This window comes from Vombatus ursinus, unplaced genomic scaffold, assembly GCF_900497805.2.
Source record: "Vombatus ursinus unplaced genomic scaffold, bare-nosed wombat genome assembly UNPS02010304.1, whole genome shotgun sequence".
Classification (NCBI taxonomy): Eukaryota; Metazoa; Chordata; class Mammalia; order Diprotodontia; family Vombatidae; genus Vombatus; species Vombatus ursinus.
This window is the reverse complement of record NW_020950082.1, coordinates 5434720-5447860: the sequence shown is the minus strand read 5'-3', so window position 1 is coordinate 5447860 and position 13141 is coordinate 5434720. Positions and strand designations below refer to the sequence as shown.

The 13141-nt window shown below is 34.8% G+C and overlaps 1 protein-coding gene across 2 annotated transcripts in view; it reads left to right on the top strand.

Moving 5' to 3' along the window:
* Positions 1–13141, top strand: part of FARP1 (FERM, ARH/RhoGEF and pleckstrin domain protein 1) — a 331129-nt gene that overhangs the window by 49276 nt on the left and 268712 nt on the right. For both annotated transcript variants that reach the window (XM_027854091.1, XM_027854092.1), the window contains exon 2: positions 9822–10015. In XM_027854091.1, coding sequence (XP_027709892.1) covers positions 9845–10015 — 171 coding nt within the window. In that variant the 5' untranslated portion in view covers positions 9822–9844. The remainder of the gene's footprint in view (positions 1–9821; positions 10016–13141) is intronic.

The following is a 13141-nucleotide window of genomic DNA, read 5'->3' as shown; positions in this document are numbered from 1 at the left end:
GAGTTGCTAGAGCTTAGTTCTAGTTCTGAGTTGAATAGCTATTATTTCTTTGTCCAAGACTAAGTTCCCTAACTAGCCTCTCAGAGCCTCAATTTCCTAATCTAAAATAGGGATAACAACATTTGTTATTATATGTGCCTATATGTCATCTATTATATTAATATATGTTTATATATTACATAGACCTTTATATTCCTGACAATATTGTGAAGAAATTGTTATAACCTGTAGAAATATAAAATGGTTATTAATCAGATATGACATGAGCATCGTTTTCATTGCTCTCTTATATAATATTGTGCTTTTAAAATACATTTTTGATTTTTTAATTAACTTTTTAACTTAACTATTAACCTTAATGTAAAAATGGGATATTATCTCAATCAGTATGACTTTTCAGTGCTTTTGTATTTATAATATTATTGTGCAGTTAACAGCATGTTGTAGCATTGATTGGTTTATTTCTTTATTAGTATGGAACTATTAATGTAGAATTTAACAAACAACTTTTACATGTAATAGCTTAATAGAGATCTATTTCCCTCTTTGCTCATTCCACCCTGAGGGTTAACTGTCTTATTTTTAATATATCAGGTTGGAAAACATTTTCCTGTACCTCTTAAAATTATGTAAACAGTAAATTATGATTCATTGCAAGACTGATGTCAATGAAATATTTTTCTTTAAAGTAGGATATGGTTATGTTTTGTCATGTAGCTTCTAGAAAATTATTTTCATAGTGGTGAAACTACAGCAAGAATGGAGTGGCATTCAGTGAAATAAGTTCACAAGTGTTTGTGAACTTCATAATAGAAACTTCATTATTAATTAAGGAAGCTGTTAGGGTTATCCTGTCTACACTTCTTTCTGAATTAATTTGGAAAAAACTTTACCAAAAATACTTAGTATTTATTTTGATACATTACTTTAGACTCCTTTATTCATTCATCACTTTCACATAAAATAAAAGAGCATTGTAAACTCATATTGCCTCATGGGACAGCTGAGTTAAATTATTTGCCCCAGGCGGGGGTTTCTACAATCAAGATTAGACATCATAACTACAAGTTCTACTGAGATTTATTGTCTATACTTCTCTTAGAACTTGCTTGCATAGTTGTTTCAAGGGGTTTGTAAACTCAGACTTCTTCTGCCCTCTGATAAAAATAATTAATGTTTCTGCTTTGCTCTGCCATAACACCAATGTTGAAAAATATTGATCTTATCATTTTTGTACTTTGTGAGCTGTTAAGACACTAATTCTGAAATAGCAGTAAACAATACTATTATGAATTTCATAAACTATATAACAGTAAATTTATTCTTTGCCTTTCCTAAATAGTTAGTACCAGGCAATAGGAGGTATTAAATGTATTTTGATTTACTGACTCATTTAATCTTTAATTCTTCTATAATTCTCCATTCATATTAGAGATTCTGCTTCCTTGTTCATTGTAATTATGATTGATTTATATCTCAGACTTTATGCATAATTATGAACATAAGGCTTTCTTTGGGGGAGGAGCAATTGCAAGAATGAGTGTTCCTTGTTACTTCATTTTAAATAGCTTTTAGGCTAAAGAAGATCAGAGGTCTTAGTACCGGTTAGTGAGTGAATGTGAATTAGAAGAAAACAGTATCTCGTAAACTAGTGAGGTATACTGTTATGTGGAACTGGGGGCCACAGATGGTGTGTGTGTGTGTGTGTGTGTGTGTGTGTGTTCTGGGGCGGAGGGAGAATCCTTGTGGAATCTTACTCTTGTAATCCTCTCACAGATAGCCACGTGACAATGAAGAGAAAATTGTCATTTTATGTTACTTATTGTTGGAGGTTCTGATGATTACAGTAAAATCTCACAGATTTTTGAAAGAAATTAAGTTTTGTTATTTGTGAGTATATTGGGTAATTAAAGTTGGAGCAACCAACCAAGTGTTGCTTGACAGAGGTCTTATTTTAATGAATAGATAAGAATAAGTCAATGTATGTGGCAAAGCAGGAACCTAAGGATCAATGAACTTTCAGTCAGGAAGACTTGTGTATATATCTTAACTCCTACATTTGTCAGATGTGTGACCTCTTTTGGCTTCAATTTTCTCATTTGTAGAATGAAGGAGAGTGGGTGTCTAAGATCCCACACAGCTCTCAATTTACTATGTTCCTAAGTAGAAGAAAATTCTACTTACAGAATACTTACATTGTTTTTATAAAAATGAGTATTTCTAATAGTGTTGGAAAAGTATGAGATAATTGCACCTTTTTACCTTTTCCTACCCAATTTTGTTTTTTAGAATCACCCCATCAGACTCAACTCAGCCCCAAACTATGATAGTAATGATTTGACTGTCTGCTGCTAAGAAATATCTTAATAATAACATTTTCATATATAAAAAGTAAACAGTTTGACCTTAATGAGGTCTTTATAATTTGTCTTTAATATTTTCCTTATATTTCTTCTGGATCTTATATATCGATTTTTCATTTGAGATCTGGTGTTTTTTCCCCCCACGAATACCTGGAAGACTTTCAGTTTGTTATGTGTCCATTTTTTTTTTTCATTCAGGATTATCCTCAACTTTTCTAGGTAAGTTATTTTTGGTTGCAGCCCCAGCTCTTTTGATCTTTTAAGTGTGCAAGGATTTTTCTGTAATTAAAACTATCCATTTGTTCAGCAAAAACAAAATAAAGCAAATGAAACAACAACTTAGACTGTCTTGTTTATGGAGTTCAACTTTGTGCTACTGGAATCATCGTAAAGCGAGCATTAGTATTTGAATTAATAGTAACAGCTGTTATTTACATAACCTCTTTAAGGTTTGTGACATGTTTTATTTGTTATCCATTGAGCCTCACACCAACTCCGTGAGGTATAGATGCTACAAGTAGTTTTATCCTTATTTAAAGATGAGGAAACAGGCTCAGTTAAGCAGCTTGTTCATAGTCACCAAGTTAGTAAGTGCCAGAAGTGAGATTAAAATGTTGGTGTTCCCAACTTCAAATCCAGCAATCTCTGTCACACTGCATGATCGTTATATTGTTCTTTTTATTTTGTGAATCTTATTTCTCAGCTTGATTTCAGCATATTGCTTTTCAAATGCCCCTACTGTAGCTATACAGGGTATCCCAAGTCTGAGTGCAATTTGAAGCTTTAATAATTTAAATAGCTTTGATAGCTACTTAAGAACTTAAAACTGCACTAAGACTTTTGGAATACCTTGTATTCAGTTTTTGTCTTTTTTTTTTTTTTTAAAGTGAGGCAATCGGGGTTAAGTGATTTACCCAAGGTCACACAGCTAGTAGTATCAAGTGTTTGGTCTGAGGCCGGATTTGAACTCAGGTCGTCCTGACTTCAGGACCAGTGCTCTATCCACTGCACCACCTAGCTGTCCCTTCAGTTTTTGTCTTGATATGATCTTTGAGAGGTGGCTCAAGAGGCAGAGTAGTGGATAGCATCTAGAAGATATGGGTTCAAATCCCACTTTCGATGATAGATAAATGTCTCAGTCACCCTGGGCAAATTGCTTAAACTCTTGGTGCCCCCAAGTTCGTTATAAATTGCTGATCAATTGTTAATTTACATTGGTATAGGGAGTTTCCTTATGGGGTGTTCTTAAGCTGTTGAAATCACAAATTGTAACTAAAAATAATGAGGTTTAAAGGTATGTTGAGCATTTAGATGTGAATATGCTCTACTAACCCAATAACATACATATAAGTAGATGTCTGTATATATTATGTATATAAATATAAAAATAACAGACTAATTTTTCCAGCTAAAATGTAGTTTGTTTTAATCAGGCAGGAAAAATATGAGTTTTACAGTGTCAGTTTTTTATCACAAAGTTGGCATGTGATAATAAACTAAGACATTTCAGTTCAGTTACATCACCTTAACACTTCTGAGTTTGAGGGAAAAAAATGGACCAACAGAAGGTTGTTTGGGTCAGATTATAACCAACTGTAGATTTGAGTAGACTCTCTTTGAGATGATTGAATTTCTTGTGCTGTGATCAAGAAAGATTATATTTTTATGCAAATGACCTTAGACATATCAATAGAAAGTTTTTTTTAATGACTGTTTTATGGACTTTTCTTATGACTGATGACTTATGACTTATGATAGTTCTTTTTTTTTTAAAGTGGCATTTTGATACCTTGCAAGATGTGTTTAAGGAGAAGTTGGAGTTATTGGGGGAGGGGAGATGGACACTTTATTTGATTTCAGAAGTTTGATTTTTTTTTCTTACCATAGTGGTAAAATAGTATGCTGCTACTTAGAGAAAGCTAACGTCTTCTTCTGGGTTTCTTCAGATTGTCAAATGGTTCAAACCATGCCTGTCTTAAGTATTTGCATGATGTGAAACAGTGAATCTTAGGAGATTTTTCTTCCGACCACAGACATTTTGAAATAAGTAAATTGACCCTAACAGATAATGGTCTCTGAACATTCTTACAATTGCCTTATCTGAATCTCCATAAGTAGTCGAAACAGTCTGCCCTGCTGCTTTAAACAATTGTTCTGATTTAGGCTTGTTTCTTCCCCACACAGCCCTAGTATAACCATGTTCTTCAATGGGTTCCTTTAGAGCTTAGATGAATCAGATTTGGATAAGGTTCTCTTCTCCCCTCTTCGCCCATTGCTAACAAGAGAGTGTGAAAGGATGGTCACCCTTACATTGTGGTGTACTTTCTCTCACCTTTGTACCTCCAAGGTATATTTCAGATTGCTTCTGGACTTCAAACCATTATTCTACCTGTTGCTTTGAATAAATCCACTTTTGGGGAGGGGGCTTTTTTTTTTAAAAGAACTTATCTTCAAATTGATTTAACTTAGTTTGAATTTAATTTAACAAGGAACCCTTCCAATGATCTACTTTTTTTTTTTTTTTTGACTAGGCAGTGGGGGTTAAGTGACTTGCCCAGGATTACACAGCTAGTAAGTTTATGTGTCTGAGGCTGGATTTGAACTTAGGTCCTCCTGAATCCAGGCCTGGTGCTCAATCCGCTGTGTCACCTAGCTGTCCCTGCAATGGTCTATGTTTTTGAGAGCTTAATTAAGAGGTGTGAACCCTACCCCATCCAGTACAGCATTACATATTCAACCTACATATCTTTGTATAATTGGCCCCATTTCTAGATTTCACTTCTTCCTCAACTCCATCCTGGAGAATCCTTGGTTGATGAAAGCACTCTTCAGCTGCCATTAGCCATAAAAGAAAATTTCCTTTTCCCCCAATTATTAGCTGTCTCTCATTCTCTTGAATCATTTTGTATTTACATTATTTGTCTACTTATATTTCTTCAGTGGAATGTAAGCTCCTTGGGGGCAAGGATAGTTTCATTTTCAATTTTTTTCCCTTAGTGCCTAGCTTGGTGCTTTACCCATAATAGGAGTTTAATAAATGTTTGTTGATGTTGTAATCCCTTGGGGAAAAAATGAGAGGAATGGACTAGATGATCTCAGAAATTCCAGGTCAACAATCCTTAATATTGGTACTTATGATAGTATTGGTTATGGGATGGTGATGACATATGAACATTATATGGAATTTATGGAAAATGATGGTTTTCCATTTTGTGTTTTTTTGTGAACTTGTGGAAGTGATAGGAAAAGAGATCAACTGTGATGCTTCCTGTTTAAGATAAAAGTGGAGATTTTATATTTATTTTATTTGTGTTTTGTTTTTATCTATATATGCACATTGTTGTCCCTCCTTTTAGAATGTAAGCTCCTTGAGGCATGGACTTGTTTTTGTGGTCCCAACATTTAGCACTGTTTCTGACTTATAAATACTTATGAATTAAGACTCTTGAAAATGGTATCAATCATGTGTCAAGTTCAGTTTTCTTTTTACTCAATCTCAGTCTAATGAATTAATAAGGCAGCTGTTTGTAATAATGTGACATATTCTGAATCTCTCCTTATATGTGACTGTTAGATGTAGATAGAATATTATTGTGCTGTGAGAAACGATGAGCTTAATGGTCTTAGAAAAACACGGATAGACTTAGATGAAATAATGAAGAGTGAAATGAACAGAACCAAGTGAATGTTGTATACAGTAACAACAATACTGTTTTAAGAACAACTTTGAGTGACTAAGTTATTCTGACAATTATAAATGCCCAAATTAACTACAAAGGATATATGAAGGAAGACACTTATCTTCGTCCAGAGAAAGAACTGATAAATAGAATTATGTATAGAATTGTGTTACATATAAATATATACTTGTGCCTGATGGTAGCCATCTCTAGTCAGGGGAAGGGGGAGAAAAAAAGAAAAAAAAAGAAAGTGATGTCATAATTTTATTAGATATTTAAAAGGAATAGCAAGTTGTACATAATAGATTTGCATCTTTTTTCAATTCTACTATGTTATGGAAATGCAGCCCATTCTCAGCTCTTAACTCCCCTAAACACTTACATTCTACTGGGAATGTACTTTTCAAGGTAAGGCCCAGTCCAGAAGCCTTGTCCATATTCACTAAAAGGCATGCCAAATCATCCCTCTTGATCCTTGGATTTCTTCCTCCCCTTTGTGTATCCACATATACTCCTACCCCCTTAACAAAAGACAAGCAAAACTGAAGAAAGGGATTACAGCCCTGACCTCAGTCCTGTGGTTTTCTTTTCTTTCTCTTTTCTTTCTTTTTTTCTTCTTCTTACGAATACCCATTCCTTGCTTATGTGCTAACTATGCATCTGGCTAATGTGCTCTTCATTCCTTGAGAATCTGATGGTCTTGACCGTGAAGTTAAATATTTATAAGTTGATTCAATATATTTCTAGTCCCAAAGTATACTGTGGCCAGATTAGTTTGGGAAATTTCCCTACAGAGTTTTTTGTATTCTTGAGGATTGTGGGTTTGCATTTTCACCCTTTATTTATGCCATATCATATGCATAATGTGGGTTATTCTGAAGAGGAAAAAGAGTGGAAAAACTACCCAAACAAACATATAATATGAGTGGTCTGAGTGGTTGCCTGGAAGTAGTGGATACAAGATTGGCCTTCAAGTCAGAAATACTTGGGTCCTAGTCCACTCACAACTCTGTGACCATGGGCAAGCCATTTTAGGAAGTGCCCCAGGCAACTCTCTGAAAGTTGATCTTTGTCATTGATCTGCATTGGTGGAAGGAGTTTACACACTGAGAATTCTTCATACAAATGAAAGTACATGTCTGAATCTACGTCTCCCATACCCTCACCAAAATGAGTGGCTTAGGACTCATTATAAAGCTAGTACTACTATAAGGGGAGGAGTTAGGGTTTAAATTTAAGGTGAAATTTCTGGATTTCAGTTTCCTCATCTGTAAAAAGAATGAGTTTGCTTAGGTGGCCTGTAAGCCCCACTTCCAGCTATAAATCGTATGATCCTGTGACCAGAGCAACTCTTAAGAAAAGTTTTTCCACCAAAAAAGGTTGATCCTTAACTAGGTATCTAGCTCATTGCCTTTAAAGGTCAACAAGGAGTAGCCATCTTTGGGGGGAGATGATGAAGAGGTCACTGAGTATTAGCAGGCATTATTAAGATGATACACAGGCTCCCTTTTTGTCAGATCAAAGGAAATCCTTTTTAGGAAGTGGTTACCAGAGCCTTTTGAAACTAACTGGGCAGTAAAATGAGGGGTAAGGAAGAATTGAGGTTTAGAGTGATATTCTGAGCTACTACCTAGAGAGCCAATACTACATGCCTTTTTATTTTAATTAGAGTTATGGATGTGTTTAGTATGGTTCACAACAATTCAAGATTTGCCTAGGATTTGTTGAGTTAGGCTCTTGGGTACTTGATTATTCAGACAGTAGTTTATTTCATTTTGTTGTTATAACCCTTGGATGTGAGAGAGACTATGCCTTGGTCTGTTTTATAAAGCTTGAATTGAGAGAAGAACTGAGAGAAGTCTCAAGGGAGGACAAACAAGGATTAAGCAGTAAGATACTGGAAATAAGATGAAAGAAGTGGATTTTTCCTGAAGAGAAGAAAGGTGAAGTTAACTTTAATTATTGTATCAAGTATATAAGGCTTTCTACTTTTTAACACACTTGATCGCTTCATCATTCTTGAAACTTTACTTCTTTGATACTACATTACCATTTTTCTTTTATTAACTCTTGGAACTAATTGTTCTTTTTTTCCCCCAAGCCCTAAATGTAAAGTTCACTCCTTAACTCCTTAAATTTCTTTTTATTCTTTTCCTTTGAGATCTCATCTGTTTGCATGGCTTCAACTATCTTCTTTGTGAGTATGTTTAATTTTATAGCTTTATTTTATGCTTAATTTTATAGCTTTAGCCTGGTCTTTTCCCTAAGCTCCTGTTTTGTGTATCTATCTGGCATTACTTCTAACTAATCATATGCAAAACAGAACTCGGCTTTCTTTCCCTCTTCCCTTCTCTCTGACTTTCATTGGTCTCCCTTTCCTGCTTTCCCTATTTTCTCGGTCATATCAGTTGTTCCAGTTTAAGACCTGGTAATAGTTCTTTTGTTTGTGTCTTTTTACTTCTCATTTATTCCTACATAGAGCCATAGAATGTCACCTGGAAGATTTTCTTATATTCTCGATAAGGAAAATGAAGTTTATAGAAGTAAAATGATTCAACAAAGGTCACAAGTTAGTTAATGTCAGAGGTGATACAAGGGCACAAATCTTCTGATTCCTAGGCCATGGCTTTTTCCACCATAGAATGTGTCTTGGTTGGTTTCCTAGTTAAATGGAACACTGTGACATCAAGCTTTGAAAACTATGTGCATCTTTGTTGGAGAAGCACAGTGGGAGATTGGAGAGTATTACCAGATTTGGAGTTTGGATCTCGTCTCTGACACTTACTTAACTGTGTAAATACAAGCAAATCACTTAACATAAGTCTGTTTCCTCATCTGTAAAACAGTAGTAATATCTCTAGTGCTCACATTGAATTTCTTTGGGCATCCAGGAGAAAGACCTTTAGCTATTTATCTATCCCTTTCCAGTATCCAGTTTACTTCTTACCTTTTTATGAAGCATTTCTTCACCTCTCCAGCTCACTGATTTCTTTCTTTACTTTCTTCACTTCTTTCTATCCCTAAAAACTTGTTGTTTGGCCTATTTGTCTTGACCCAGTCTTACGCTGGCTTGCATTTTTCATATGTATATCATTTCTTCAAAACCAGATTGTAAGCTTGTTGAGTGCAAAATTGCATAATATTTATTTTGTGTTGTGTAAACCTCATAGCACCTAGTTTGGATAGCGGGAAAACAGTAGGTATTTACCAAATACTTGTTGGATGAATAAATGAATGGGAGAGGGGGGGAGTGCCCTGGAGTGTTTGGGAGATCCATTGTGGATAATTGAGCTGAAAATGAAGTTTGTTTTTTTTTTTAAAGAGGATGGCTATTAATCTGTAGCATATACGAATAATTATATCTCAAAGGCCCCTTCTACCTCTAAATCCTTTTTTTTAATGAGGCAATTGGGGTTAAGTGACTGGCCCAGGGTCACACAGCTAGTAAGTGTTATGTGTCTGAGGCTGGATTTGAGCTCAGGTCTTCCTGAATCCAGGGCCGGTGTTCTATCCACTGCACCACTTAGCTTCCCCTCTACCTCTAAATCCTATGCTCCCTAGTAAAACTTTTGTGATTCTATTAAAAATAGTTAGGTATGCTACCCTATTGGTTTATGTTATGGGTAGTTAGTCCCTAGAAACTAAGGGACTAACAGTGAATTACCTTTTCATAATGTGCAGCACTCCTGGCAAAAAAAATTATAAGTGGTGACAAATACTGTGAAATGGTTTAAAAAAATGTACTCTTCTAATTCAGTTTCTTTTCTTTCTTCTTTAGATATTATATAGATTACTTTAAACATGGGTGAAATAGAGCAGAAGCCAACTCCAGGATCACGGTTAGGAGCTCCTGAGAATGCTGGGATCAGTACGTTGGAACATGGACAGAAATTGCCCACAGCACCCCCGGGAAAACTTATTTCCATTAAAATCCAGATGCTGGATGATACCCAGGAAGCATTTGAAGTTCCAGTAAGTTGTTGACAAATATGTAGACTCCAAAAACATACCTTTTTGTGTGGTGGTGGGAATTGAATACTAGATTGGTGTTAGGGGTATGATCTGGAATGGGTAGGTAAGAGTTCTGCATTTTATATATGAGTGCAGTGACCGAGCTACTTACCCATCTGTCCCGACCCATTTCTGTAATTTCTATGCAAGTCTGAGATGGTTTACTGCTAGAGGGCAGAGAGTAGGTATATGCTTTTTAATTTGTTCAGGACATAATAAAGTGCTATGCACACTTTGAATGGGTCATGAATTTGATAAATTTGGTTATTTACACATTGGTAAATAGACTATTTCATGAACTAGAGAAGACTTGTGAAAGACTACAAAAGATAGGGAAGGAAAGAGGTAGAGGGTGAAAGTATTTTAAGACACTGAAGAAAAAAATGCTTTGTATAGAATATAGGAAAGAAAAGAGCATTGTGGATGGATTCTAGGTTTCTTTATCAATTACTGTTATTTCTGTTGACTTAGAGTAATCCATTGCTTAGAATATTGCTATAATTTGAGTGATCATAGTTGTACCAAAAAAAAATTATAAAAAAGACATAGATTAGCATCAAGTTTTATTTGGGAAGATAATTCTAAGAAGAGCTTTGTATAAAACTGCCTTTCTGTTGTGGAATTAAAATCTGAATAAAGCTATGTTAACCTTTTCAAACTTTAGAATATATTGTGGGATATCACCTGTTGAAATTAGACATTTGAGAGCTTTCCTCTGTTTTCTGTAGTTTTTTTTTTAAAGGTGGCTTGAGAGGGTTTCCTATCAGTCTCCAAACACATTTATTAGTGAGATACTTACTTTCAGCATTTCCTACTTATGAAAATATCCTCAGGGGGCAGCTAGGTGGTGCAGTGGATAGAGCACCGGCCCTGAAGTCAGGAGGACCTGAGTTCAAATCCGGCCTCAGACCAACTAGCTGTGTGACCTTGGGCAAGTCACTTAACCCTGATTGCCTCACCAAAAAAAAAAAAGAAAGAAAATATCCTGGGCTCAGTGACTATTATGAATTGCTAAACCAAATTCTATACCAGTAAGTCATGTTAAATGATGTTTGCTGAATGCATTTTGGAGTATTTATCAACTGCTATTATGTGTGACAAGTACAGTAGACATTAGAACGTATTCTCCTGCAGTCCTGAACCAAAGATCGTAGAGTTGCTTGCCAGGCAAAGAAATTGTGAGCATAGAAGATAGGTATTTCCAGAGAGTTTGCAATAGTGTTGAATTGTTTAAAATGCAATAAAATTGAGCTTTTAAAATGATTTCTTTATTGGCAATTTCCTTGTGCCTGTAAATAGCTAGTTTAGTTACTGAATAAGGGACACTGAAGGGTGATGGGGATGTGTGTATTTTATTTTATTTTATTCTTTACATTCATAATGAGACTCTTTTTGTCTATAGGAAGCAAATTTTATACTTTGTTATTGTTGTTAAGTTGTGTCTGACTCTTTAAGGCCCCATTTGAGGTTTTACTGGCGAAGATATTGAAGTGGTTTGCCATTTCCTTCTTCAGCTTATTTTATAGATGAGGAAACTGAGGCAAATAGGGTTAAGTGACTTGCCAAGCTAGGAAGTGTCTGAAGCCAGATTTGAACTCACAAAGATGAGTCTTCCTGATTCCAGGCCTAGCGCTCTATCCACTGTACCACCTAACTGCCCCATTTTGTACCTTAAGAATGTCTTGTTGTTGTTTTTTGTTGTGATAGCACAATCACTTCCTAAGAACATTGTTCCCTATCTCTAATTTAAAAAAAAAGATACCTGCCTACCTCAGCAGCATTTAGAAGTGTGCTTTGTAAGAAGAAAATGTCATATTAATGAAATGCTTAATGAGCTATTATGGTTTTTTCTCTGTGTATGAGTGTGTGTATATGTGTGTGAGTGGTACACACACACACATGTAGCCAGACAGAAATGGAACTATTTTCCCCTCACAAGTAATAATTTTTCTTTTTGGAGCTTATGCCAACTTGTAGAGACCATTTACTAAGGTACTGTGATTTGTATCAGTGGAGGGAATAATCACAGGAATGAAGTCATGTATCACTTAAATCATTATGATCTTATCATGGAGGAAAGGTTGTATATGTGCTACCTTAGAAAACAAGCACACTAACTTGATAGTGTATGAAAAAATACAAGGGCCTCAGATAAGGTTTGAGGAGTGAGAATGGAAAACAAAGGATGGGTATAAGTGAATTTATTCCACCCTCATCATTTTATTGAGTTACTCTTTTCACTCTTTATGTGCATTCTTGCTAGTTTTTTGGTCCATTTTAATATTTAAAAACAATTTGTGACAAATTCACATATCGTTCTCTTTTGAATAAGTAAATTTTTCAGTCTCTATGAGTGTATATTTGAGCATATATTTCTATATTTGTAGTCTGTGTATTTATACTTTTTCAATTTTCTTAGACTTTTTATATTTCTGTATTTTTAAAATTTGTCTTTCTTATGATCATAGTACTCTGTTATAATCATGTACTGGTCTGTTTAGCTTTCTCCCTTTTGGACATGCACATTGTTTCTAGTTTTTCCTCTCATAAAAATCCAAGGTTTTCATTTTACAAAATCCCTCTTTTCCTGCTAATGTGCTCGTATTTCTCATACTTTATACTTTTTTATTTCTAGATTATTAACCCCTTCGTGTCTGAGATTATACCTCCTACTTCCATTGCTTTCTATTACACTTAGTAGTAAATATAATTTTAGAGGTAGAAAGAATTTAGAGATTATCTAAAGCTTTTACTTTATAAATGAGGGCACAGGTCCAGAGTGATATTTGTTCGTCACAGGAGTAGGATTGGGACCTAGGTTTTCTGCCTCAGTTCAATCCCTTTAACACACTATACTCTCCACCTCTTTGTAGTATGATGCGTATAATAATTATTTGATAAATGTTTGTTGAGTGGATGAATTTCTGTCTATAAACATTTAGGGTTTGTTTTACTTGGGTGTACATATTCTAAATTTTTGATGTTGGAGGGAAAAAGGGTAGTATATAATAAATTTTTTTCTTATTTACAATTCCAACTAGATAACATCTCTGCAAATAAGTTTTTAAGAAAGACCCTTGTAAGAGG